The sequence below is a fragment of the Antrostomus carolinensis genome, unplaced genomic scaffold, assembly GCF_000700745.2.
Source record: "Antrostomus carolinensis isolate BGI_N321 unplaced genomic scaffold, ASM70074v2 Scaffold55133, whole genome shotgun sequence".
Taxonomy (NCBI): domain Eukaryota; kingdom Metazoa; phylum Chordata; class Aves; order Caprimulgiformes; family Caprimulgidae; genus Antrostomus; species Antrostomus carolinensis.
This window is the reverse complement of record NW_010308371.1, coordinates 660-27,516: the sequence shown is the minus strand read 5'-3', so window position 1 is coordinate 27,516 and position 26,857 is coordinate 660. Positions and strand designations below refer to the sequence as shown.

General features: G+C 35.2%; 1 protein-coding gene across 2 annotated transcripts; it reads left to right on the top strand.

Annotated features, from left to right (window-relative positions):
- The first annotated feature begins 4,892 nt into the window (after positions 1 to 4,892).
- Positions 4,893 to 26,562, top strand: ZC3H7A (zinc finger CCCH-type containing 7A). 2 transcript variants are annotated; one of them, XM_029084427.1, is made up of 22 exons: positions 4,893 to 5,021; positions 6,179 to 6,218; positions 6,973 to 7,170; positions 7,703 to 7,861; positions 9,422 to 9,502; positions 9,588 to 9,617; positions 10,435 to 10,486; positions 11,013 to 11,293; positions 11,909 to 12,116; positions 13,071 to 13,135; positions 13,894 to 14,086; positions 15,818 to 15,979; positions 17,037 to 17,233; positions 17,470 to 17,567; positions 18,623 to 18,804; positions 20,792 to 20,868; positions 21,427 to 21,560; positions 21,919 to 22,024; positions 22,468 to 22,576; positions 23,457 to 23,590; positions 23,947 to 24,110; positions 25,319 to 26,562. In XM_029084427.1, the coding sequence occupies exons 1-22, from the start codon at positions 4,954 to 4,956 to the stop codon at positions 25,506 to 25,508; spliced, it is 2,928 nt and encodes a 975-aa protein (XP_028940260.1). In that variant the 5' UTR covers positions 4,893 to 4,953; the 3' UTR covers positions 25,509 to 26,562. The 2 variants fall into 2 exon arrangements, with proteins under 2 accessions (XP_028940260.1, XP_010164024.1); XM_010165722.2 differs by having other exon boundaries at positions 9,588 to 9,629; positions 10,456 to 10,486.
- Positions 26,563 to 26,857: the final 295 nt, after the last annotated feature.

Here is a 26,857-nt window from a genome sequence, read left to right as displayed (position 1 = left end):
TTGAGAGCAGGAGCGGAGAGCGAGGCGCTGACAGCGGCCGGGCCGGGAGCGGGACCGGGAGCGGGACCGTGTCCGTCCTGCGCCCCGCGCCCTCCCTTGGCGCCGGAGGAGTTTTGGGGCGGTCGGTGCTGACGGTGCGCGCTGCCGCTCTGCTGCCGCCCGGCCCGCTGAAGGAAGAACCGATGTCCGTTTCCGTGTCTTTAGTTTGTTGAGGCGGTGCTCTCGGTAGGCAGCTCCGTTACTGTGCCCTTACAGTCGTAACTGTGTTACAGGAAATAAAACAAAAATGAAACCTCAAAGACTGTCAATGGCAGTCATCAAAATCGATTACCAAAGCTTGTCTTGGTGTAAATTCTGTTTATAAGCCTGGATTTATTGATAAGATGCTCCTTCTTAAGCTTGAAATTTGTATCTGTTCTTTAGTAAAATGGCTCAGGGAACCATAAACCAAAGTCTTACAGCTCCACTCCTTAATTTCCTAGGGAAATGAAGTGAATTTACGAAGTGTCCTTGTTCTTTCCTATTTTTTTCATGGATTAAAAAAAAATAAACCAGGAAAGCTATGAAAATAGAAAACAAACCTTGAACAGTATCTTAATTTTTGGGGGTAGGGAACAAGTGGGAGATGGTGCGACTAAGTACTAAAGGTAAATAGTGTGGATTAAGTAGATGTTAAAGTGTTGCTGTGTGTCCTGCTTCATTTTTTTTATTTAGATATTTCATTTTGACAACAGTTAAGTTTGTTTCTCTTTACAGAAATAAAAACTGAAACTGAGTTATGTCTGTGTTATTAAGTGGCTTTTTTAAGTGACATAACAAAATTGTGTGATTGTGATCGGAGGTGTTAGATTAAGCAGAGGAATTAACGCAAAATTGGTGAAATGTGTTGTGTACTGTTTTCCCTGTTTCCCCCCCAGCATGTTACATGTTTGAAATGTCTTATGTAATGGCCCAGTCATGCATGAGCAGGAGTATTAAACCTTTTGTGCCTTTGCTGTCTGAGGAAGGTATTTCTAAAAAGGTTTCGTATTAAGATTTCTATTTTTCTTTCCTCATCTTGATGCCAGTCCAAGTTTGTTGAGCAGTTTACAATCTCTGTAAGGCATACTTTAATTTGCACGGTAGTTTATTATCTGTAATTATTTATTTAAACTGTCAGATGGTTAGGATGAGCAATAAAATTGCTTTTAGGAGTCTGCTTTGGGTCAGGCTTATTCTGTGTTGGGCAGGTGCTTGCTGTCTGGTTTGATTCTTGAATGGGTTGGAGTGGGGGTGATGGAGATGTTTTTGTCGGTGACATCTCTCTAGGAAGCAGTTAGGGTAGAACGTGTGCCACTTCCCTTTCTCAGCTGTCTCTGAGGTTCAGGTCTGCTTTCTTGTGCCCCTGGGGTGGGAATTATGAGTATATAGCTTTTTGGATCCAGATGCCTGAACACACTGTGCTTGCTGCTGCTGTTAGTGGTGCAGAAGGCAGCAGCAGAGATGGGCTCTTGCCTCTAACAGGAGAAAAGGGCTTAATGCTGCCCTTTGGTAGTCTAGCAATTGTTGTGTTCAAAGCCCTTGTGCTTGAAGAATTATCCCAGGCATATACTAAATACTGGGAACGCCCTTTAAGACTTACCTTGAATGCCTCAGAAGTGCCAAAATGTAGAGAACAAGAAAATTGTCTTGCCCCGTGCTGGAAGGAAAGGAAATAACCAGTAAGAAGCACAAGTGGTTTTGTATAAGAGGAAAGTGTAGATATTCCTGTCTGCCAGAGCTGGCACAAACTTGTTTTCCTCCATATCTCCTGTTTGTGTAACTGGACCGGCATCTGTCAGAAAAGGTGACATTGGCTGCTGGCAGTGTACTTTCTGTCACTTGGCTTCTGCTTTTGTGGAACACGATGAGTTGAAGCCTGTGATAAAGATAAAACAGTGTAGATTGTTCTTTAACTTGTTTGGGTTTAGGTAGCTTTTTTTTTCTTTACTGAATTTAGTAAATTGAGCTTGTATTGGTCGAGTAGCAGCGGTTGTAGAAATACAACATCTAATGCAACAATCAGTTCTGCCTGTCACCTTAATTACTGATGTTAGTTTGCTGCTTTTTTTTTTCCACATCCCATACTATTTTTTTTCAGATCCCATACTATTTTTTTTCTGTTTTCTTTAGCTTGTCTCTTTCAGTGAATTGTACAAAGAGTAAAGCAATGATACAGGCTTTGCTTTTCTAGTAATAGTTACAAGCAGCAGAGCATCATCTTAACTTACAAAATGTATGTACATATGTATATTTGTTTTAAATTCTGTCCCTGCAGATGGAGGAGAAAAGCTGTTGCTAAATAGGTGGGATTTTTTAAACTTTGAAAGTGGATGGATGACATTAAAAGTCGAGACATGTTTGTTATTTGCCTTGTATATAACCAAGTCTAACATGTTTCTGGTTGCTCAAGAGGATCTAAGAATAGTTTGGATGGGAGAGATGCTGTTAGAGGTGCTATCTGAAAAAAAATTAAACCCTCTGCAAAATTGTCAAACATTGGGACAATGTGACTGTCAGAGTATGTTAAGGAAAGATAATTTTTGCCTGAATATCTTATGGATGCAGATGAGTAAGTAGGGAAAAATAGAAAACTGCTTAGAATAATAAATTACACCAGTCACATATGTTCATTGCTTGCTAGCTTTTCTGTTCTCTGTGGTGCCAGTTTGTAACATTTCCATTAACTTTATTGTTATGGAAAAATTGCTTCTACACATCTTCAAGTTTCAATATATAATTTATTCTTTAATATTTATGCTAGAAATGGTAAATTAATGCAACTGTTACTATGTTGGACTTGTTTGATCTCTTTGCAAGTTATTAGTGTGGAGTACTGGGATTGCTTAAAATTAGCCAAGCAAAGCTGATCTTAATACTTGCATAGATCTTGACATATGCAAGACTTGTGTTGGCAAGGTATTACCTTGTCAGTTGTTAATTTAGGGGACTAAAATATGTTTTACAGAGCTTACTTATTCTTGTGGGAAAGCATATGCTGATATTGCTGCTGTCTTTGGTTAGTGTGATCATTTCTTATTCTTACTAACCCTCATTTGAATTCTAAAACCTAAACCAGATACCAAATAAATTTCCTTTCAGCATTATATTTGGATTTCTTCATAGATATGCTGTTGTTATTCATTAAAACATTTATCTTATAGTAAAAGCATTTAATGTGTGCACCAAAAGTACAGTATGTATTGTGGAGGAAAAGATGACACATAAAATAACATGAAAAACAGTTTTAAAAAGTGTTCATGGGTTATTTCCTCTCTGGAGAGTAGATTACTGAGTGCTATTTATATATCTAAACAAGCAATGTCTGAACAATTAATGTCAGTGAACTGTTGTAGCTGTCCATTATATTTATCTACAGACTGGTTTTTATTATTATTTTTATTTTTTTTTAAAGCTTGCTGATATTAGAGGTCACAGTGGGAAGTGAGGTGAAATGGAGACCTAGGAGTGACCTTCCATTCACTTTTTTAGCGACCTTAAGAAAATCACTTAGTTTCTTATGCTGGTTTTAGGGATATGTTACAATAGGACTAACTCTTAATGACTTGAGATGGTGTAGACTTCATGTATTTGTTTAAGATGCTTTGGAAAAGTTTGTAAATATTATTAGAGCAGCAAGCTCTTCAGAGCAAGCTCTTCATTATGCCAAATCATTCAGAGAAAGGAGGGTATCTTCTCCAGCTGGTTTGTATTATCAGTTGGGATTTTGTTGAGTTTGCTGGGGGTTAGGTTTTTAAAAATTTTATTTTACTTTGTTTTCATTCTTCTGTCACTGATGTGAAATAGTAACTGGGCACAAAATACTGTCTCTTTCTAGCTTAGTTTCAGGACTATCAGAAATGTACTGCATGCAGTTCAAAATTTTTTTTAACTATAAATTCAAACAAAAATAAATTTTCTTCACAAAAAATACATATTTCCCCTAACTTTTTCTGAATTTCATTATTTTCAGATTAAAACTTTGTCCTACTGATCTTTTTTGTAAAAATAAGTCATGTTCTTATATTGCAGTTTGTTACAACTGTATGCAGCTGTGAAACTGTACTTCAGACAGCCTTATCTTGAAGGTTATACAGATTGTTTTAGCCTGTTTAACTTGACTATATTAAAGTAAATCCAGTAAATGAAAGACATGAAGAAAAACAAAATCAGTGATTCAGCCTACTTAAATTGGATTTAAATGTTAAGTCAGTGATGTGGAGTTACATTAAAGTAATCCAAATACAGTTTTTCAAATGAAGTAGGTAGTCTGCTAGTGGTAAAATTTCCGAGATTTTCACCTTGGTCAGCTGGTAGGTAAGATTAAAGCAGTGGCATTTTGCTTCTAATAACATCTTAGCAGTGGAGTGATGATGAGACTCTAGAATTAGACTTCATGGTAGTTTTCAAATCAGTTTGGGTTTTATTAATAAATATAGAAAGGTCTTGAGTTTACTTCTACTTCAACAAACAAATAAAAGGAGTATAAAGCTACTAAAGGGGAAGCTACATTGTTATGTGGAACCTTAGCTTGGTTTAGCAGTAATGCATGCAAGCTGTGTTTGTAGTTTGGTTTAGTTTCACTAACATGACTGTGCATGATCTAGAGTAAATAAGTGGGAAACTAAAGATAAAGTAGAAACTGGAAGAAAGGTTTTCTGCAGAAGCGTTGTGTAACTGAACATGGACAGAGGGGGTGTTGGTTCTGACCTGGGGCTTCTACCTGTGTTGCTGTGGGCACTTCAGAGTTTGTCTGGAGTTTTTTCAGTGTGTTCTCTGAAGACGTGGTGCAGTATCATTTTTTTATGCTGGAATCGGTGTTGGTGAGAGGTTGGACCCTTCTGGTCCAAATGCAAACTGCTTTCTATTAACAGCCTTTTATCTTTCTTCCTTTTTGAGGAGTGGCATATCCGAAAAGTGGATGTTCAGGATAACATGTCCAATGTGTCAGAAGAGAGAAGCACTAGACAACAGGACATTAAGAAAGGACTCCAGTTTATAGAGTATGATTTTGTGGTTTTATTCTTGTATGCTTACACGTGTATATATATATGAGATGGATAGCTCTGGGAAAGCCCGTTTAGTATAGCACCAGCAGAGGAAGGAAGAGGACCTGTATTTCTCCTCAGGATATTTGATAACACTAACATGGAAATGGGGAGCAGTCTTAAAAAAAGATAGAACCCTTCTTTGTTCCCAAACATCAGATTAAAGGTTGGAGGGTATTCCTTCTCTGCCTTTGAGAAAAAATGAGCACTGAATTTTTTTCGTGAGTAATAAATGTTGATAGCCTGAAAATCTACCTTACAGTTGTGGACAGCTGCACCTAAGAGTAGGTTGCTACTGAAAGGGATGGGTTTGCTCATCACTACCTAATTTTATCAACTCACTGGAGCTAAAATTTAACCAAATTAAAAATCATGTTAGTAATTTTCATTTAGATCAATGCCAAATTCTTCTCTAGAAGATCCTGGCCAGCTTAAATAATTGTGAAATTTCACACTAGCTCACTGTTTGCATAAGGCATTCTTTAAAAAGAAACAACCAACAAGAAGCCAAAACTAACCCCCCCCAATTTTAAAAATTGTTTAGAAACAGATTCTCAGATGACCTAGATGGGAGGGGAAAGGGTTCCTATTTTTCTTCCTGAAAAGTTAGAAGTAAATACCTTTGTTCTGTGCTAGAAAAATATCTGCAGTTTGTCATACAAAAGAACTCTTAAAATTCCTGTAGTGTCATTGGTATGGTTTAATTAAAGTTGATATGTTCTTTTGACAGATAATTTGTTATTTTATAATACTTACCAGAAGATTGCAGTCTCCTCACATATAATCTGTTTCTACACACAGGAGGAAAGGAAGGACATTGTTTTTAAACAAACAACATTGAGGTTTTATACTCAAAGCATTCAAAACCTTAATACATTTTGAACAGCAGGTTAAGACCAGCTTAAAATGAGTAATTAATAATAAGAAAACACAGGTGTTTAATCAAAACTAAAGTACAGCACTCCTGTCATTCATTGCAGGCAATAGACAATATTTAGAGACTTGCCTGTTGCAGCAAGTGAGGCTGCTTTTAGTAAGAGCCAGTGTTCTTCCAGTGTGATCATCTTGTAAGCAGTATGTATAATAATAAATTCTGTGATTTCTTTTTCTAGATCTACTTTGCCCTATCCAGGGACGCAAGAACAATATGAGGTAATGAAATTACCTTTGTATTTCCAGAAGGGTTTTAACATGGAACTAACTTACCATATTTGTTCTTCTTTTTTAATCATCATTTAAGTAATGATGTAGTACGAATGGTAGTGTCTCAACTAGAGGACTACTTACATTGTGATACAGGTACTCAGATATTTGGATGCCCAGAATTCACTCATATAGCAATTTAGATTAACTCCATCTCTACTGGTGTTAGGGATAAAGATGGGGCATTTATTGGATAAAACAATGTGCTATTCTGAGTAAAGTTTAGAGTAGCACAGCAAAAGTGAGGTAAAAGGACCTCAGTCACATAAATCTTCATAACGTATTTCGTTTCTCTACATTTTATTATTTTGCATAATTTTATCTTGTATTTTCAGACTCATCTTTTTAGTATTTTTATTAGTGGTAGTGGGTTTCATTGGATTTGAGAACATATTGGATAAAAAATTAAATAAAAATAGTAGTTTAGCCTCTCTTTTATTTGCATGTATTGTGGTGTTGAATATTAGTCTTGGAAAAATGTCAGAAGAAAAATACCGATACAAACAAAAGTTTTGCATGGCAGGGGGGTTGGAACTGGATGATCTTTAATGTCCCTTCCAACCCAAACCATTCTATGATTCTGTGATTTTGTTTTGTTTCCATGAAATGACAAGTATAAATTTTCTATTTAAAAAATTATTTAGAAACATGGAAGGTAAACAACAAACTTGCTGTTGATGAGTGTTTCTTTTCTTTGTTCCAGTTATTTATACGAGAGCTTGTTAGAAATCTTTTTAATGAAGGGAATGATGTATATCGAGAAGGTGATTGGAGAAGATCACTGAGTCACTATACAGAAGCTATAAACATAGCTGATTATGCTAATTCTGAAGAAATCCATGTTTCTGATGATATTTTAGAGAAGCTGCATGTGAACAGGATAGCATGTTTTTCAAATATGGTAAGCTTCTGTTTAAACTGTATGATTTCTCAAGAACAATGTGCTAACAGAGCATGAAGACATGGAAGACTTCCCAGTGACTGAAAAGCTCTTGGTTTGAGAACTGGTGTGTTTCAGATCATCATTTTGTCATATTCTTTAATACTTTCTTTTTACGACTATAATCATTGACATATTTTTAGTTACTAATACTAGAATATTAACATAAGAGTCATAGTAGGCTTGGAAATTGATGGAACAGTATTTTTATGCATTTATACTGATGATTGCAACTGGGTGTGCTGCTTTCTCTGTGGAATAAGATGGCTCTTGTGAAAGAGCTAAATTGTCTTCATAACTATTATTGGATTTTACATGAATGATGGCCCTGCTTCTTTTTAGTTGCATAAGTTGGTGACTTAGCAAAACTCATACATGCAGTGTGCGGTGGCTTTGGTGAGTGTTTTATGGTGTTTCAGTACTTTAATACAGTTTAAATTTGCTGTTTCGATAATAGTTCTGATTAGTGCCTTTTTCTCTTTTCTCCTTGTAGGGATTGCATGAAAAAGTTCTAGAAGACTGTGAGGTAGCATTAAGATTGAATGAAAACAATTTCAGAGCTCTCTATCGGAAAGCAAAAGCTTTGAATGAACTGGGAAGGTATAAAAACGCTTATGATGCTGTAGCAAAATGTTCTCTTGCTGTACCACAGGTATGTAAATTATATATTGATGACTATTTTTAAAGATTGATACAGAAAACATATACTTACATCAAGACCATTGAAGGTTTTGTTTTGGTTTTTTTTTTTTAATGCAGTAAAATTTTTTATTCCTCTAAGAATTATTTTTTGTTGTGGAAGTGAAGACTGATAGCAGAGATTACAGTCCCCAAGTTTGGTTTGTTGTGTTAATTTTCAGCAAAAGAATAGTCACTTGGTAGTGGAGTTCAAGTGCCATAAACATTTGCTAGAACCACTGAATTAATTGTTTGTAATTCTCTACAGTAACAAGTATAACCACACATAATTACAATGTACAATATTGATTTATTTTTATAACCATGTTTTAGCTTTCCAAGCATTTAGTAACATTATCTGCGCATTGTCCTCCATCTGCCTCACTTACTCTGCACCTCTAATCTCAGGCTGTATCTGTATTAGCCAGCAGTGTGTGGTGTAATAGGAGAGGATCTGTACACTGAAATGCTGGTCCTGAGAATCTGATTGCCATGGTTGGTTGTGTTTTGTGGGTTTTTTTGGTTGGGTTTTTTTGTTTGTTTTTTTTAAAGAGGGTGCATCAGTTGCACTCCTGCAGCACTTCCCATTTAGTTTAATCCAAAAATAATCTAATTTGGCTCCCTGAGACCCTTCATTTGAACTAAAATGCTGATGGAAACTTTACCTGTTTTGCTCAAATAGACTGGTACAGGACAGAATAATGAGTTGCGGTTTTTTTCGCCTTTCTACCTCAAAATTACAGTGAAACAGACAGATAAACTGGTTTGAGTATAGGTTTACCCTTTGATATAGAGAAGGTCTCAGCTTTGTTTGTGAAGACACAAGCAGTTTATCTGAGCGTGTAACTTTGGACTTCGGATCCTCGCTTTGCATCTCCAGATTTGCATGTTTTCACTTAAGGTTAATATGCCTTTCTATAAGTTTTGTAAATAGCTTTTTCTAGCTCTAGGGCACATTCTGAAAGCTAAATCTTAAAATAATTTAAATGGATAGTTATTATAACTATAGGACAGAATGAAATACGACCAGGTTTTTAACTCAGCTTTTCTAGTTGTATGATGCCATTACCGCCAAAATACAGAGCTCTCAATAAATACTCATCAGTGTTATGCAGTAGCTGACATTATGGTGATCAGAAATGTGGCCCTCAATTGTGTAAAAACAAAATGACAAAAACCCCATCCTCCCCAATTAGACAAAAAGTACTAACCCACAAAAAAACCCCACTTCTCTGAACTTCTCTGGTTTTGGAAAAATCTTTACATTATTTTAAATTCAAATAAGTGGAAGAGAAGAATACTATCTATTTTCAGGCTTTTTGAAAAATTCTAAATATTTGGAGTAATTTTGCTTGAGGGTAGCTGTATTTTTCAGTGTTAGCTTGCAGTCTTATTTGTTTGTTAAAGAGTAAAGATGCATTATGAGACATCCTGCATGTAAGGATCTTGTAAAATATAGACTGAGATGTAGACAGAAGTCTACATGAAAGATGAAAACACATGTAAACTACGAAATTTTATTTATATCTTTTAGGATGAAAGTGTGATTAAGCTTACCCAAGAACTAGCTCAAAAACTAGGGCTAAAAATAAGGAAAGCGTATGTAAGAGCAAAGGTAAGATTTTATTTTAACATTTTACATTGAGGTTTCCCTCCTTGATATCAATTTTGTATTTAACAAAAGTATCTTTTCATTGCAGCCACCCTCTTCAAATTCAGTTTCTAGCGATGTGTCAACTCAGGTAAGGTTTTACATGTTCCAGGTGCAAGCTGCCTTTAAACTAGGGGGTGATTGTTTCATAATTTCATGATGATGAAGTGAAAATGGTGCAAATAAAATTTTATGTAAGGTGCTGATATTTTGGACTTTAATATTTGGACTCTGTTAATCTTTATGTTCAGTTTTGCTATATATTTATGTCAGACTAGGACGTAAGGTTATCCTTCAAGTTATCTTTGTAGAATAAATGTTAGCTATAACATTAAATCCAGTGCAATGAATATATTTACTTTTAATGTCTTGAGGCAAGCGCATAGTTAATGTGTTCATTTATTTATTTAATTTTGTTAACGATTATTGAAGTAAAGGGTGCTGGGATAAAACCCCTTTTAATTTATGCATTTGTCCAAATTTGACCTTCGCTAGCAGCTGAACTTGCTATTTCTGGTGTATTTGTAATGTATCTGAATAGCAGTAATGAAGAGGAGTTCATCTTTATCTTATGGACTTTTTTCACAAGAATAGAGATAATTTAGCTGTAAATGAATGAGGAGATGTAGGAACAACTCATTTAAGATACTATTTGGACTCTTTCATTCCCTGGAGTAGCACTCTCACTTATGTTGGTTGGTTGCAGATCTTTAGTGATACCATAAGTGGATTTCAGTCTGCAAATGGATGCTTTATCTAAAAAAATTACTTGACCTTTAAATTCCATTAGACTTTGTAAATTTAAAAATCTATAAAACCTAAATTTGAGGACTTACATTCTTAGTCTAAATATGTACTTGAAAATTTTTAATGGCTCTTCTGCAAAGTGCTGAGAGGTATTTTTTTCTCACTTACAGAATTCTTCTTCTGTAGAAGATATTGAGTTAGGTGAGTCTTGTTGTGTTACAATATTAACGCTAGGTAGCTAGGCATGCTGTGCATATCTCGTCATATTTGTTATGAAATTTCTTAAGAAAATTAATCTTGTCATTTGAAAGATCTGTGGTAAAAAGTCTGATCTGTTTATCTCTAAAACTATGTATTTAAGTGGCTGAGCAAGTTTCCTTTTGGTCTCCTCAACTTGATATGATTGTTAAGTGCTTCTGTCATGATTGTCTCATACTGTTCTCTTTAACTTGGAAAACAGAGAGGGGAAAATATGCCAAAGATTAATAAAGTGTCAGGTCTGTAACTTTTCCTGTCTTTTTCAGTTTGAGTAATATATAAGCACTGAGATACAGGTACCCATGAGTTGGAAGTTAGTGGAAGATAAAAACATTTAATGTGGTTTTGCTTAAACATTCTTCATGTTTCTCCACCCCCTCACCCCCCACATTGTTAGGGTAAAAGTTATGCAACGTATTTTTACATCTTTGAACAAAAGTTCCAGTCATTCCCCTCTTATCTGTTTCAGATTTATCTGACCAGAAGCAAGAGATGGTTTCTGCTGCTTCTTCATCAAACTTTGTTTCTGAAGTGTCTCTAGTGTCATCAGTACCTGTACCATCTTTATCTTCTGTTTTGCCTCTTCAAGTGGAAAAGGTTTCTTTGCCTTCTGCCGTGTTGGCAAATGGAGGGAATGTTTCTTTCGCTATGCCAGAAGCATGTTTAGATTGTGGGGATGGAGATATAATTATTGGGGAAGAACTTGATGAATTACTTGATTCTGTGCCTGATCCAGATGAAAGTGTGATGGTAAGACTTTTTTGTTTGTTTTCTTTCTCAAAAACTGTCCTTATGAGTGGGATCTTTTATTTTTATCAAGTGGGCTAGTAGCAAAATGTGAGTTACCTTTCCTGAGCTGTATTAGTGCATAGTCGGGTTGATTTTCTCAGGAGCAGAATCTTGCAAATGTGGCTGTAAAGATACCGACACCCAGCAGAGCTCCAAGGACAATTACATTGGTTATGTGTGTTGGAAAACCTGAACGAAGTTGCTGGGAGAGGGATACTACTTCAGAAATACAGCTATATTACTGTTGTCTTATGTTTTTAACATAATTTGGAAATTTAGCATTGATCTGGTTAATAAAAAAAAATCTAAATCTATTAATAAACTTCAGTTAACTGAACCTTTGAAGTGGTTGATTCATGGATAATTCCTTGCATTAGGGCATTGTTTAGGGTTTGATTGCTGTAGTTCTCTAAGTGTACTGTAGCTCTGTACTGTACTGTAGTAATAGATTTATAAATAAATTGATTTATAAAAATTTTGCAAAAAGAAATACTATTGCAGATTGTGTTCTTGAGTGTTGGTGGGTTTTTTTGCTATGTGAACAGACAATTTTTTAAAATTTCCTTTTTTTTCCAGCAAACTACAGGAGCCAGAGGACCTATTCCAGCAGGAAGTGTAGCTCCTAGTGTAACTTTCTCTGCCTCTTTGTTGGGGACACTGCCAGTTAGTGCAGGATTTATTCCATCACCTTCTCTTTCAGAAATCTATTCACAGCCTCTGACTTCTTCACTGGAAAATTTTTGTTCGCCACTAAGCACCTTTTCAATCAGTGACCCAAAAAGAGGTAAGAAATTAGTATTAATACTTTAACCTTTTATGATGACAGAGAGTTGTGCATGAGCCAACCGGCTTATCTTTTTGACAAATGAGTTTTCACAACTCTTCAGTATTATTTAACACTTATGTAACATTTGATCTGTGCTCAAAATTTTGGAGAGTATTGATGATCGGTGTTGGTTAAATAAAGGTTTTGTTTACCTGGGGCCTGCATAAGCATGCTCCAGGCTCCATCCGTTCAGTTTTTCTGCATTTATTGTGCAAGTTATTTGTTTCAGGTAAGTCTAAAGAAGGAGCCATGTTCCTTTAAACTTTGTTTTTTTGAAAACAAAGGTGTTCTTACAGCTTAAACCATTTCTGATGATTTGGCAATAAACAAGAACTCTAAAAGGCTGCTGTAACTTTGTACTCAGAAAAGATACCAGTATTACTTGTTTGGATTCAGACTCGAAGGACTATAATTATGTAAAGAAATCAAGTACGTGAAATAAAATACAAATAGCCAGTGAACTAGAAAAGATAAAGTTTTGTTTCTAATTACCAGCACTATAGGAGCATGCTCTCTTTGGAACAAAGCCAGATTTACAAAATAAATTTAAAAATAGAAGAATCCTCTCAATCCTCTTTCATCTCCTCATTTTTGATAGACAGGTATTGCTTATCTAGCTACCCTTTTTGTACTGCACAAGTACCTCATGTTGCTTCAGTGTATGCCTGTGAAGCTACTGCTAATGTTAATCAGATGGTTATATTGAAGATTATTACCTAATAAATTTTCAGCCCAGATGTTTACAAAGAGCTTTTACATAATTAAAAAAAATAATCACAGCAAACAAAAAACCCTTTGGTGTTTGTCAAAAAACCAAACCTTTGATACTGCAGCTTCTCAGGAATTGATAAATAAGTTTTTGCATAGGATGGTTTGGGGAACTGAAATAATTGAATCTTTTTATTCCTTTAGACCTCTCAAGTTCAGCTTCTAGGGATGGAACACCAACACTTAGCAGCAGTAATTCCCCATTGTTTGTAAGTATTTTTCATGTTTTGTTTCACAGAAGTTCAAATGGTAATGCCTTGAAGGCTTAACATAGATTTATTTTTTACAGTAGAAGTTTCTATTTTTAAAAAATGGCACTTTTACAATGAAAATATGATTCTGGCTTGGAAAGCAGTTGTACAGTAGCTTACAGCAACAGTAATTGAACACAAGAAAAAATTTACAAAGGTGGTTTTATATATGCAGACTTTGACTGCTGTCATAGCCACTTTTCCATTCTGAGGAACTTGCTGTAAAATACTGTGGAAGTGTAAAATAGCCAACCTAAAAGAGAGAAAATCTCTCATGATCCGAGTGCCAAAAATTAGGAATCCTGGAGAACTGTCCTAGTACAGGAAGAGAGCACAGATCGCCTTGTGTCTTAGAATCCATTTAGTGTCTGTATTCTAGTCATGCTGTATATTTTTAGCCATGCTGCTGGCCATGGATTATGTGGGGAAGGGTGGCATGAAGGATTGCATCCTCATGAGCCAGGGTGGAGTAATAATTAGGCTGGCAAGTGCTGTTCTCCCTGTACATGGTTGGGTCTTGTGTGCTTAGTCTGTGCTGGGTATATGGCTTTTGTCAAATCTGCATGACCCCTTCTTAGACGTGTGGTTAAGTTTGTGTTATGAATTTTTTGTGCGTAGTCTGTCTTATGCTTTGAAGAATAATTTCAGTAGGTTAAATTTTAATTCTAGATAAATGAAGTAATATGAATAGAGTAAAATATGCTTTCTTCCAACAGGTAAATGGCCCGAGTAGTTTGTTTGGGTCAGAAAATTACATGGGAATTGCAGGCCAAACTAGAAATGACTTTTCAAATGTTTTTAGCAGTGCAACTGCTAGCATACCTGTATCTTCAGCACTTGTGGGAAGAAACCCATTAGAAGGCACACATGAGCTAAGACAGGCCTGCCAGTTATGTTTTGTCAAAAAAGGTAAGGGGTTTTTGGACTCAATTGGGTTGATTTTTTTTTTTTTTTTTTTTTTAATTAAAAAGCATACATTTGAAATTTTAGTGTTCATAAGTGACAGTACTGTTGGCTTCTAAACAGTGTTAATCTTGACTTATTCTTTGCAGATGTAGTACAGTCTTACTATTAAGGAACTGGTAAAATTCAGCAACTATTTTACCTTCTTTCTTCTTGTCTATATTTCTTGTCCTAATAGATTCTTGATTCCTAAAACCACCACGAATCACCGCACGCTTTCCCCAACCTGTAGGTTTACTGTGTAAGGTCGTTCACATTCTGTATTCCCTTTCCTCCCAACCCCCAGGGTACTGTGAAGAATGACACCTTTGCTCAAGACTAAAAAAAACTTGCAATACTCTCTCTGATTGGCCATGGGGAATTGAACTGCAGTTCAAAGTACCTGGTAACCTTCACATCCCATCTATTTTATTGTTCTTTCAAACTAATTCTAAATCATAATCCTGAGGCTTCCAAACCTTAGTAATAATTAACTCCACTGTATTGACTCAGAAGGATCTTAACCTCTTTTGGGCTTTAATATAACTAATCTTTTAGGCCTGAGCTGTTGCTGTTTAAACAGAGCCGTATTCTTGAGGCAATAGGTTTTATTAAGACTAATCTTAAAAATAAGCATTGTGTTTCAAGTTATAGGTGCCAATGATATTGATATACTAAAGTGCAATGTAGTAATGGATCTTTTAAAGAATTGTATCAAGACATTTAGGGGATGACTAGTTTTAAGAACTTTTATATTAGTTTAAAATTATTTTTACAAGGAAAATCCATGAAGTGATGTTTGAAAAACCACAGATCACATTATGTTAAAAGCAGGAGCTATAAAATATTGGTGGAAGTACTTAGTATGTTCCTATCTTGACTTTTTTATCAAAACATCTGTTTCTTCTCTTTCTTTGCATATCTATCAAAAACTTTAAGTGTCTCCTGCTTTTACTACCTACTTTTGAAATTGTACTGTTCCATCAGCTTCTTGTCCAGGGAAACTGGGTCACACCCTTGTTTTTGTAGTCACTTAAATGGCAGAATTCAGTAAGCGTTGATTGCCTTCAGACTCCCTTCCTGATTTCTTAATTTTAATGGTAAAGTAATCTTCACTTTAGTATCATCCTGAAGACAGAGTTTAAACCTAGGCATATTTTTGTTTCCAAAATTATGAAGTTCTGGGATTGGCATTTACACTTTTGGTATGTGTGTACTTCTTACCTGATGTCTTTTGTCTCTGAACATAGCAACTGATCTAATATAATAAAAGTTGAAGGTTAAGAGAACCATTTACTGATCTTAGAATTCATCTGCATTGTTGTATTATAAATAAGCACTTTAATTTTTAAATTAGTGTTATGAAAACATACACTTTGGAATTTGAAAAAAGCAGCAATTTGTTGCTTTCCCAAAGTAATCATAAGGTTATAACACAGCATCCCTCCCCAGATAACTTGTGGGGTTTTTTCTTGCCAAGACTGGTCCTTTTGTAAGTATTCAGGTTTTTTTGTTCTTATTCTGCTCAACATGGCTGGTAATGACTTTTGGTTCTTCAGAGTTGCTGGTGCAAGTAGGAATTCTATACGGTGTGTTCATGTACTTTGCTTTTGGGCTTATGTGCCAATCCATGTATGGAAATGTTATAAGTATGCTGCAGTTTATGCAAATATAAGCAATGTTTTGCGATTGTTTCAGGTCCTAAACTATTGGATTATGCTTACCATCCCGGTTTAGAACATAAATGTAAGAAGGATATTCTAATTGGCAGAATAAAAAACTCTGAAGATAAATCATGGAAAAAAATACGTCCAAGACCAACAAAGACACAGTATGTGGGACCATATTATATATGTAAAGGTATGTGTTATAGATAGTAAAATGTTAATGCCTACACTCAAAGTAATATAGTTTAGCTTTTCCACAGTGAAGTAAAGAATTTAGTTTTTATTCTTGCTCATGGACGGTGGAGAAGGAAGTTCACTAGGTTGTTTGTATTTTCAGAGGCTATAAGGAGAGCCATATTTTGGCCATTAGTGTGATTATTTAGAGAGCATGCACTGTACTTCTCTACTGTTCTTCGTCATGAGTAACTTTGCTTCCAAGTGCAATATTTTTATATTCCTACTTTTGTATCATTTTACTGTACTGCTCTATGCCATCCCCATTTCCCTTCTTTTCCTATGAACTATGCATACAGTATTGATGACTAGGGAAGACATGGGAGTACTTTCCTTACTACTTCTGATACTCCCCCAAACGTTTTGGTGTGCATTTGTGTCACAGTTTGGCCTGCTGGTAGGGGAAATAAGAGTACAGTCCTGAGAAGTGGAGCCTGCTCTCTAACTACAGCAGGTCTGTCAGCATGCACCCACCTTCTCATCATAAATTAGCGTGTTCTGGCAAGGAGATAGTCTGGGCCGGGAGGGACATGAAACACAGCTTTTTCAGCTGCTTATAAGTTAGTTAAAGAACATGCAGGCTTCCAGTGTACTGTTGCCCTGAAAACAGTATGTTTCTGGGCTATTTACTATTCAAAACAACAACAGAAAAGCATTCTTGTTAGTCTTTTGCAGTATGAACTTCTACTTATGTAAGCAAGATGACTTGTGGATTAATTACCAGCTATATCGGACTGTATTGAAGCAACGGTATTCTGGGTTCTCAGCATTGTTGCTTTAGACTAGAAAAGGGTAGTTGATAGAGTTGTGCATCAGCCTTTCTGAGGAGTTTTACATTTTCAGCAAGTCATTCAGCTTAAGGTTTTGCTTCTGTCTGCTGGATGTAAGTAGCCCATTTACAGAAGATGTAGCTTCTTTATTAAAAACCTTTGAAATGGAGACAGTGGAAGTTTTTAAGATTAGCTCCCGATAAAAGTTGTGTAAAAGTAACGTCATATTGACGGTTACCATTTTAGATGTTGCTGCTGAAGAGGAGTGCAGATATCCAGGTCACTGCACGTTTGCATATTGTCAAGAGGAGATAGATGTGTGGACACTGGAGCGCAAAGGAGCCTTTAGTCGAGAAGCTCTTTTTGGAGGAAATGGAAAGGTCAACTTGACTGTGTCCCGGCTTCTTCAAGAACATCATGGATTATTTATGTTTCTTTGTGAGGTGCTGCTCTATTTCTAATGATACAATAAAAATGATAATACATAATAAAATGACCTGGAAATAAATGCTTTTGTTCATGCATGTTTATTTTGTAAATTTTGAAATGCATGTTCAATAATAATCTGACTAGCTTCAGATTAGAGACTAGTTGAAGTCTCCATTAAAATCTTTAAGGTAAGGTACATTTAAAAATGTATAAAATGCATATTCAGTAATTACCTGTTTTTGTATTCCAGAAATGTTTTGATCATAAACCCAGAATCATAAGCAAAAGGAACAAGGATAACTCCTCATCTTGTTCTCACCCTGCTATGCATGACTTTGAAGATAACAAGTATGTCTGAAATACCATATCTTTAAGTTTCAGATTAAAAGCAAAGGATTCAGGACATTTTTTAATATTGACTTTAATTTCTTATCTGTTGATTAACTTCTCTTCCTTGCTAAGTGACTGTTATGCTTGTGTGGTATTGGTAAGTCAAACTTACTGAACCATGATTGTCTCATGTAACTAAAGTGAAAGTGAACTATTTCTTTATCAATACATTCAAAATCAGCGGTATCCACCCTCATGTTTGAATCTTACTGGTTTTGATGTCAGTTTGTTAATAGCTTACCTACCTGGTGAGCTGCATTGGTGTAAATAGATGTGTGATGTTAAATTAATACAGGAATTAATAAGTTTGCTCTTTCTTCAGTCTGTTTTGCTTATTTTACTGTAGTTTTAACTCAGTTAAGAACAGGTTTACCTTCATTACAGTGTTGAAATAGACCATAGACCTTATTAATTCAGTTGATAAAAATAGTGTGAGGAAAGTGTCTTTAATTATTCTTTGAAAGTTAACAAAGACTTCACAGTGGTAATAGTGTTAAATAAGTTTTTGAGAATTAATAGACTTACATTTTTATATAATGGAAGTGGGAGCATTTTAATTGCTTTGTTTGTACTCCACTTCCCTGTATTGAGGAAACACTACAGCTGTAAGAGCAAAGCTGTTACTCTGATGTGTCAACTCTTTCTTCAGTGGTGCTCTACAAAAGAATAAGTACTTGAGTTTGTAATTAGATCAGGATATAAACTTGAAAGTGCACACGATATGCTTTCCCTCTTGGAAACCAGTGATCCAGTTGAATTGAATTCAGTAATGCTTTGCAGAAGAGGAACCTCTGGATTTCACAACAATACTGTTCTGCGATGTTGGTTTACTAAGCCTATAAATCATAATTAGATGCTTCTTCCTTCTGGAAACTTTTTTGGCTTTCTGATTTCAAGTGAAAAGTGTTAGAAAGGTATTTGAATAAGCTGTGATGAGGGCTGGTTATTTTACATGTTTTTCCGCATATGAACAAAGTAATTTTAAGAAATATCTAAAACTGTTTTCAAAACAGGTGCCTTGTCCACATTTTGCGAGAAACTATGGTGAAATATTCCAAAATCCGCCCTTTTCAAGTTCGATGTCAACTTGACCTATGCAGACATGAGGTGCACTATGGCTGCTTACGAGAGGATAAATGCTTTTATGCTCACAGCCTGGTAGAGCTTAAAGTCTGGATAATGCAAAAGGAAACAGGTATGTTTGTAAGATGCTTACTTTACTCTTCGCTGTAATGCCACTTCTTCCTTGTCTCGGCTCCCTTCTGAAATTAGCAACTTGGGATCAGTGCACTCACTTGAAGTTTGCTGGAATCTTTAATACATCACGTTCAATAAACAGTAATGTTAATATGATAAAAAGTGTTGAGTAGGCTACTAGCTTTTCAAAATTAGCAAGTTCTTGATAATAAAAACTGTCAAAATTGCTCATTGTGATCAGATTTTTTTTTTCTTGAAATAAAACTAGAAGTCATGAGCAGATACTAAATCCAAGTCAAACTAGATTTGTTTTTATCTTTAAACCTTCAAAGTTAGGAAGATCTTGATCGATTTAATTTTCACACAGCACTGAAAGAAAAACTTGAAATATTTATGCCATCATTTCCCTCCCTCCCCCAGTACAAGAAGCAACTCTTTTTCTAGAGTTAAGCCTTTGTTTTAGCTTACTACCATTCTGATATTCTCATGTATTGAGCTAGAAATAAAGCTTTCCAGTTTGCTACTTTATCTCTTGTTAGTGTATGTGTTGATAAAACTTATCTATTTTTCTGTACTTGGTCACACAGTACATTTTGGCTGCTTTTTGTTGATCTGGCTTGGTTTTTTTGGCTTCTTTGAGGATAACAAATTTTACTACTTTATTTCTAGCTGATAGCTTTTGAATGACATGTCTCTGTACTTACAGCCCATTCCTTGGTCACAAGTTTGTTTTTTTTTTAAAGGCAGTTAAAGTGTTAGCAGTAAGTTATTTGTACCAAATAACAGTTGGTCATTCTTCCTACCTTGCTCTGTATGACAGCAGTACTTTACATATTAAGTGATCATGTTAGATCATTGCAGTGAATGGAGGAAAAAAGGGAATGTGGCAATCCCAATGTGTTACAGTATTTCTGGCATTTTTGCCCCTTTATGTCTGTGACTTACCTACCTCTCTCCTCTTTGAAAAAGAGACTCCTTACTGCTTCAGCTTTCTGTCTAGATTCTTGTACAGGCACACTGACACAATATGTCATACTGACCTGAAAATTTTGGAAGTAGAAACGCAAACAGAGGCTTCTTTGCCGATTTCCTGTTCTCTTTCCTGCAATGAATCTTTAGAAGTATCTGTGTGAAAGTAAAACAGTTATTTTCTTCCCAGCTGCCCCTACAAAGTGAAGGATAGCAAATACTTCTTCTATAATTTCTACTTTGAAGGGTTGGGTTCTCCAGGAAACTTGATTTGCCGCAGAAGGCATGTTTTTTATTTTATGATGTGTTCATGCTGCTCTCATGCTTAGCCAAAGTCAGTTAATGCTCAATCTCTGCTTTTTGTAGGAGGTTCCTCTTCTGAGTATAAGGTGTGGGAAGTAAAAGGATGCTACCTCAGAAAGCAGCATTTTATGAGCCCTCAAATCCAAACACAGATGGTGGTCTGTGTTTGTATGGAATTAGAGCAGTAAATCTCACAGTGTGTGTAAACACTGTATAGCTCTGATAGGAACCTTAGCCAAAGTATTTATAAGAATGTTTTTTTCTGGAACAAAACCTAAGAAATAGGGCTTGTTTAAAATCTTTTTAAAGAAAGCGGGAGCAATCTAGTGTCTGACGGCTTGCATTTTGGATATTTTTTCTGTGGTTCGTAATACAATGCAGCTTTTCTAGTCAGATTGTAATTAGAGGTTTAGTACATTATGATAAAATAAATACTCAAAGATGCATCTTAACTTACTTGAGCAAGCTGTAATTTAAAAAATTTATATACAATATTTCTATTTTGGAGGCCCTCATGAGATTTTTAAGCGTACATGTGTGTATGTATGTAAACATATGTGCACACCCACACACATGAGTGTATATATATGTATATAATATATAAAAAGAAAAATAGATAAAAGCTTTGGAGCTTCAGTAGCATTCCAGTTTGAGCCTGTCTTAAATTCTACAGCATTTGTAAGTGCTCAAGAACGTTTTGCCTTCCTTTACAGGTATTTCACATGATACCATTGTTCAAGAATCAAAGAAGTACTGGCAGAACATGGAGGCTAGTGCACATGGATCACAGGTATTTTTGTTTTTCTGTTAAACTAATTCTACAGTGACTTTGATAATTCTTTTTCTATGTCTGTGTATAATGTAGCTTATTTTAGAAATTACTTTTTTTAATGCTCTCTTCAAATAATCTGTCTCATTGTAGGTTTCCTTTGGCTTGCTCCACTTACGCTAAAATGCCGGCTTTGCTTGTATGCAATTCCGTTTGCTTTGCTTATTCTGTCATAGGCAGAACATAAAACCTAAATATAACTTTAAAGTCAGCTGCCACAGGGCAATTAATTATCTTTTCAAAATGTAGGGCTTTTATACGTTTAGTTTGTATATATTAGCACAACTTCTGGGTACATATACCTAAATCAGAAATAAGTTAAATAAAGATGCATTTGTTAAGAATTATCTAGTTTGAAAGTAAAAGCTAAACTGTTACAAAACAATGCAGCATAACATCTGCTTCCAGATGTGTGTTGTAAACTTTATTGTACGGGGTAGTTCATAATTAGGTATGGATTTCTTTGCAGATACACAATACCTTTTGTTGTTGTTGTTGTTGTTATTTTTTTGGCTTAAGATCCTTGGGAACCAAATGAAATGTGGATCACTTAATTTGAAGATGAAGTTTGTTTGTGGTCAGTGCTGGAGAAATGGTCAAGTTAATGAGCCAGACAGAAACAAAAAATACTGTAGTGCAAAGGCAAGACACCCGTAAGTAGAACCAAACAGTGAAAAATTTACATTTTTGTCAGCCATTTAAAACCTCTTTTGGGAAACTTTGTTACTGCTTAGGAAAGAGTCACAAAAGGAGTTAAAAAAATATTGAAGCAGAACACAGTCATCTCTTTGTAGTATGTTAAAAATTGGTAATGAGAAACACTTTAGTGGCTGTTTGTTTTGGGTTTTTTTGATTATCAGTTATGGTAGAGTTTCTAGTAGAATTTACTTAAATCTCAAAAATATGGTGAAAGCTTTTTATAAAGAAATTTTCTGGGCTTTTCTGCTTCTATGTACACAGTGTGTCTTTTTTTAATAGTATTTTCTTTCATTGAACACATCTGGCTTTTAGATGGACCAAAGATCGCCGTGTTGTGCTAGTAATGTCTAATGAACGTAAGAAGTGGATGACCATTCGTCCTCTTCCTGCAAAGAAACAAGTGCCTCTGCAATTTGATGTATGTTAACCTAAAACTATCATTTTAGTTAAGAAAATAGGATAACTGGAAACTGCTAGTAATTGGGCTGGTTTCATCAGTTCTGCAGAACTTCCCATGGGAGTTGGTGGGAATATATTAATTGTATTTCTACAGAGTTCAGTCTTAGTGATTAAACTAAGTTCTTACTATTTTCAATAAATATTTCAGAAATAGTTTAAACATATATGTGGTCTGTTAATCTGTTAGGAGGTAAAAAGCAGTCATGGTACTTGCTTTCAGCAGTTTGCTATTTCTAACTACAGTATATGAGTTTTTTATAAAGTAAACATGATTTTATTTTTCATGTGATATAAATGTCTGGGAGGGGAAACACTAGCCAAGACTAGGAAAAAAACCCCATTTTCTACTGTCACCCATTTTACTTTATATTCATAAAGATATTTTTTTTATTAACTTTCCAGTTATGCAATCATATTGCTTCAGGCAAGAAATGTCAGTATGATGGAAACTGCTCATTTGCTCACAGTCCTGAGGAAAGGGAGATGTGGACCTATATGAAGGAGAACAGCAGTAAGTAGAAGAGTAAATCTAACATGTTGTAAATCTTAACTGTTCTGCTTTTCATTCTTGTTCCTCAATTACTTTTTAACCCACTTTCTTTCACTCTATTTTGTAGTAAACCTTGCAGGTGCCTTTTTTAAATTTGAGTAAGCCCAGACTGAGTGTTCAAAAACAATATTAAACAAACATAGCTATTTTATATATTTGTTGCTTGATGTGTTTTTTAACAATAGTTTGTATCAATTTTTTTTATGTTTTATAAATAGTATATTGATCCATCCAGCAATATTGTTTGGTATTAATACCCTCTATTGCCTTGTGCATACACCAGGATTCTGTTGCCAACATATGGGAGCAAGCTATTTGTGAAAGAGTTTTCCCCCTCCCAGTGTATTTACTGGGAATTACTATTCAATTTCTGTTGTTGTCTTGTTATCCCATTAGAGTGTTACTGGAGGGAAAAAATCAAAAATCAAAAGTAATAAATGGCATAAACGATATTATCATGTTCTGCAAGAAAGCAGACTAAATTCACCAAAAACTGTAGCACCCCTTGTATTAGGACTTCAAAATTCAGATAGTGATACACAGCAGCACAGTTGTTATCTAGTGGCACAGTTGTTACCTGTACTTTGGGTGCCTGTTCAGAAAAGTGTAACATCTTACTTTCCTCTAGAGAGGCAGAAATAGGTCTTGGTAAGTAGCCAGAGATTGATATTGCTCTTGGCTCTTATCTCTAAACTGTCTAACTGTCTACATCATGTCCTTCCTTTTTTCTTCTTACAATAGGTGGGGGCTGAATTATGCTTGCAAACTCAGTCGTTTATCTAGCATTCTTAAACTCTTGCCTTAATTGCTAATTACTTATTTTAGCTTCTGCTCTCATTAGTTCAAGACTTGGAGCAGTTGTATGACATATGGCTAAAAAGTCAAAAACCAGAAAAAGGAGATGATACATCTGCTCAGGCAAACAAAGAAAATGGGAAGCAAATTCACATGCCGACTGACTATGCTGAAGTTACAGTAAGTAATCATAGGCATAGTTCTAAATTCACATGTGAGGTTTTTTTGTTGTTGTTTTTCTCCCCATCCCCAGTCAGTAGCATATGTTGTTGTCTTTATTTTCTTGGTGCTTCCTTAGATCATAGCTAGCTGCACTAAATGCAAACTTTAACTGACACTGTAAAGCAGTTCCTCTGAATCCTCTAAAGCCAGTGGAGATCATAAACTTCAGGTGATTGTTTAAATAACTATATCTGATTAGGTAAACAGCAATTTACAGGCCAACATAAAGAAAACATCCAAAATGTATTAGGAGCAGTTCTTTGCTTATAGTATTGAATTACCAATGTTTTGTTTTCACATTTCCTGTAAAACAGGTGGATTTTCACTGTTGGATGTGTGGGAAGAACTGTAATAGTGAGAAGCAATGGCAGGGTCACATTTCTTCTGAGAAGCATAAAGAGAAGGTTTTTCACACTGAGGACGATCAAAACTGCTGGCAGTATCGCTTTCCAACTGGATATTTTAGCCTTTGTGATAGGTATGTGGTTTTTAAGATGTCAAAAATGCTGAAGATTACAGTTTATAGTGTAAATAATTAAGGCGGTTGTTAGTTTTGAAACACAATGTTTCTAGTATTTCTTGCTTTGCATACATCTTTCAACAAGAAATTAAGTAATTAACAGTATTTTAACATGTACTTGTAGAACTCAGGAAGTGACAAGGTGCCTAATTGTGGAACTAAATGAATTGCTTGTGTGATGTTAATGAAGAGTTGCAAGTTTATTGCAGCTTGTTGGTATTACTACAAGTTTATTTAGGTATCTGCATATTAATTACCTGTGGAACACAAGAACAGTACCTAGCTGGATAGTGATACTGGAGCTTTAAGGCAAGTAGAAATGTTAGCATCAAAACAAATTTGTTAAAATCCATAATTTATGAATAAATTATGGAAATAATTTATGAAAGTGTGGAAGAGAACTTACAAGACCCTGGGGGTTTTCCCCAGCATTGGTCGTATGTTTTGCTGCTCCCTTTAATTGTTAAATGCAGCCTGTTTACCTGACTGCAGATGATTTTTTTTTTTTTGTAAATCTGTTGAAAGTTCTTTCCACTGTTGGAATCTTCTTGGAAGGCTAAAAACTTCGGAATATGCATTCCAGAGTTAAAGATTCAATTTGCTGGTATGGAGACCTTTGTTACTCCATTTCAAGTTAAGGATTTTGAATGTCTTGGAGGTCTTGAGAAATAGCACAGCATACAAAGCAAGTTATTTTTGTTTGCAGTCTTTGCATGGAAGCTTACTTTGCTAAATTTTTAAGTAACATCTTAAAGGTATTTGATGTTTTGAACACTAACGCACCTCAGATATGCAGTATAAAGTGAATACAAACTGGCATGCTTATAACTTAATACAAAAATACTAGGATAAAATAGATTCTTAAGGCATACTGAGTACTTAAACCCAAATTTAGTTAACAATGTAATTAATTAATTGCGTTTTTAACAATAGCAGTACTTTAGCTTAGTGAGTTAAATGATAAGGTATTAATTTACCTGATTAACATAATCAAATGATAAACAGAGTTAGTATTGTCTTACATAAAAAGTAGATACTCTTCAATTTTTTTTTTTTTTTGTCCTTAATATTGTAGTATGTTTGAAAAATACGTCTAGAGGAAAATACCTAGATACAGTAATGATCATGATAATTCTATGGAAACACTATTTGAAATTTCTTAACAGATATATGGCTGGTACTTGCACTGAAGGAAACAACTGTAAATTTGCCCATGGAAATGCTGAACTCCATGAGTGGGAAGAACGAAGACAAGTTTTAAGAATGAAGCTCAGCAAAGCAAGAAAAGACCACTTGATTGCTCCCAGTGATAATGACTTTGGAAAATATAGTTTTTTGTTTAAAGATTTAAACTAATACTGAGATGACACATACATGTTATCAGCTGGAAGCATAAACCAGAAAATTTGACAATAATTAAAAGCATGTGACAGAAAAGCTGCAGGTTTTCTGCTTTTATTGGCATATATTGTTCCTCCTGAACAGCAAAATATAGTAGATTTAGGGGGATTGAGCAGACCTGTCTATGCTCTCATGAAACAGAGTGGTGATTAAAAAAAATCAGAGGTATTATGTGCTTACTCACCTTCTGTTGGACAGAAAGTTAGGAAATAGAAGGGGGGAAAGAGAGGTTATAATGTCTAGGAAGCCCCCTGGTATCAAGTCCTTCAGTTGAAAAACTTCCAGGTATCAAGGTATTACAAAACAAGAGTGTTATGGGCTAAGAAGAAAATGATGGATGAAAATTCTTCAGATCTTTTAATGGAGAGGATTTGTTTAAAACAAAGTTTGCTACTTATCTATATGTAGGTTGCTAAAAAGGATTTTCTTATTAAAGATTTTAAACAAAATAACCATTTAACTACACTATATGTTGAATGGGTATTTTTTCTCTATTTGTATGTTTCACTATAATTTACTGAAAAAGGATCTTGGGAGGAAAAAAGTATTAATTTTTGAAAATGAAGTAGTTAAAATTCTGTTTCTTGGTCTTTGCTGTTTAAATGATGATTTTGGAAGATTACACTTGTATGTCAGTATTGTGTATTATTGTATGGACTAATGTTGCCTGTAATAAAGAGAACTTTACACAAATCTGTTTTCTGCATGTAGCCTCTCAGGACTGAGATTTTGTAAAAACAAATAAACAATGATTTGCCTATTAGCAAAATTAGCTAAAACTGTAATAAGTTGGTATTTGTGTCCAGCTGCTTGTTGGCAGTTTTCTGTATTGTCATTAGCTGATCGCATCACTAAAATAACAAAAGTGGTCAACTAACTTGTGACGTAGGCAAGCGTTTTGGAACTGTGGGGTGCTGGGACATGTCTTCAGCCTTTTGACTTGGACGTGAACCACCACCTGAGCTGCAAGGTGGATGGTACTTCAGATACCATTTCCTGCAGACCCCAAGAAATGGAAAACCATTCCTGGGCTGAGATGACTTCTGCCTGATGAGCCTTTTGGCTTTATGGTCATTGGAGCTTCCGTTGCATTTTGGCTTCTCTGCAGATCATGCTTTCAGCTTTCTTTGTGTGTTCACTTATTATTTTTTTTTTTTTTTGACTAAGCTGCTTTCAGTCATTTATTCAAAATAGCTAAATCTAGGTTGTTTGGGTTTTGTTTTGCTTTTGTTTTTTCTCCGTATGACTTCCTTCTCCCTCCTCTTGAGAGTATTTTTCTGTTACTGGCTGCCCTTGTATAATTA

Bases quoted from the DNA above. Each gene is read 5' to 3' on its own strand.
- ZC3H7A (XM_029084427.1), top strand. From the start codon at position 4,954: ATGTCCAATGTGTCAGAAGAGAGAAGCACTAGACAACAGGACATTAAG. The intron at 9,503-9,587 runs GTAAGATTTTAT...TTTTCATTGCAG, and splicing joins AAGCGTATGTAAGAGCAAAG to CCACCCTCTTCAAATTCAGT. The intron at 18,805-20,791 runs GTATGTTTGTAA...CTTCCTTTACAG, and splicing joins GATAATGCAAAAGGAAACAG to GTATTTCACATGATACCATT.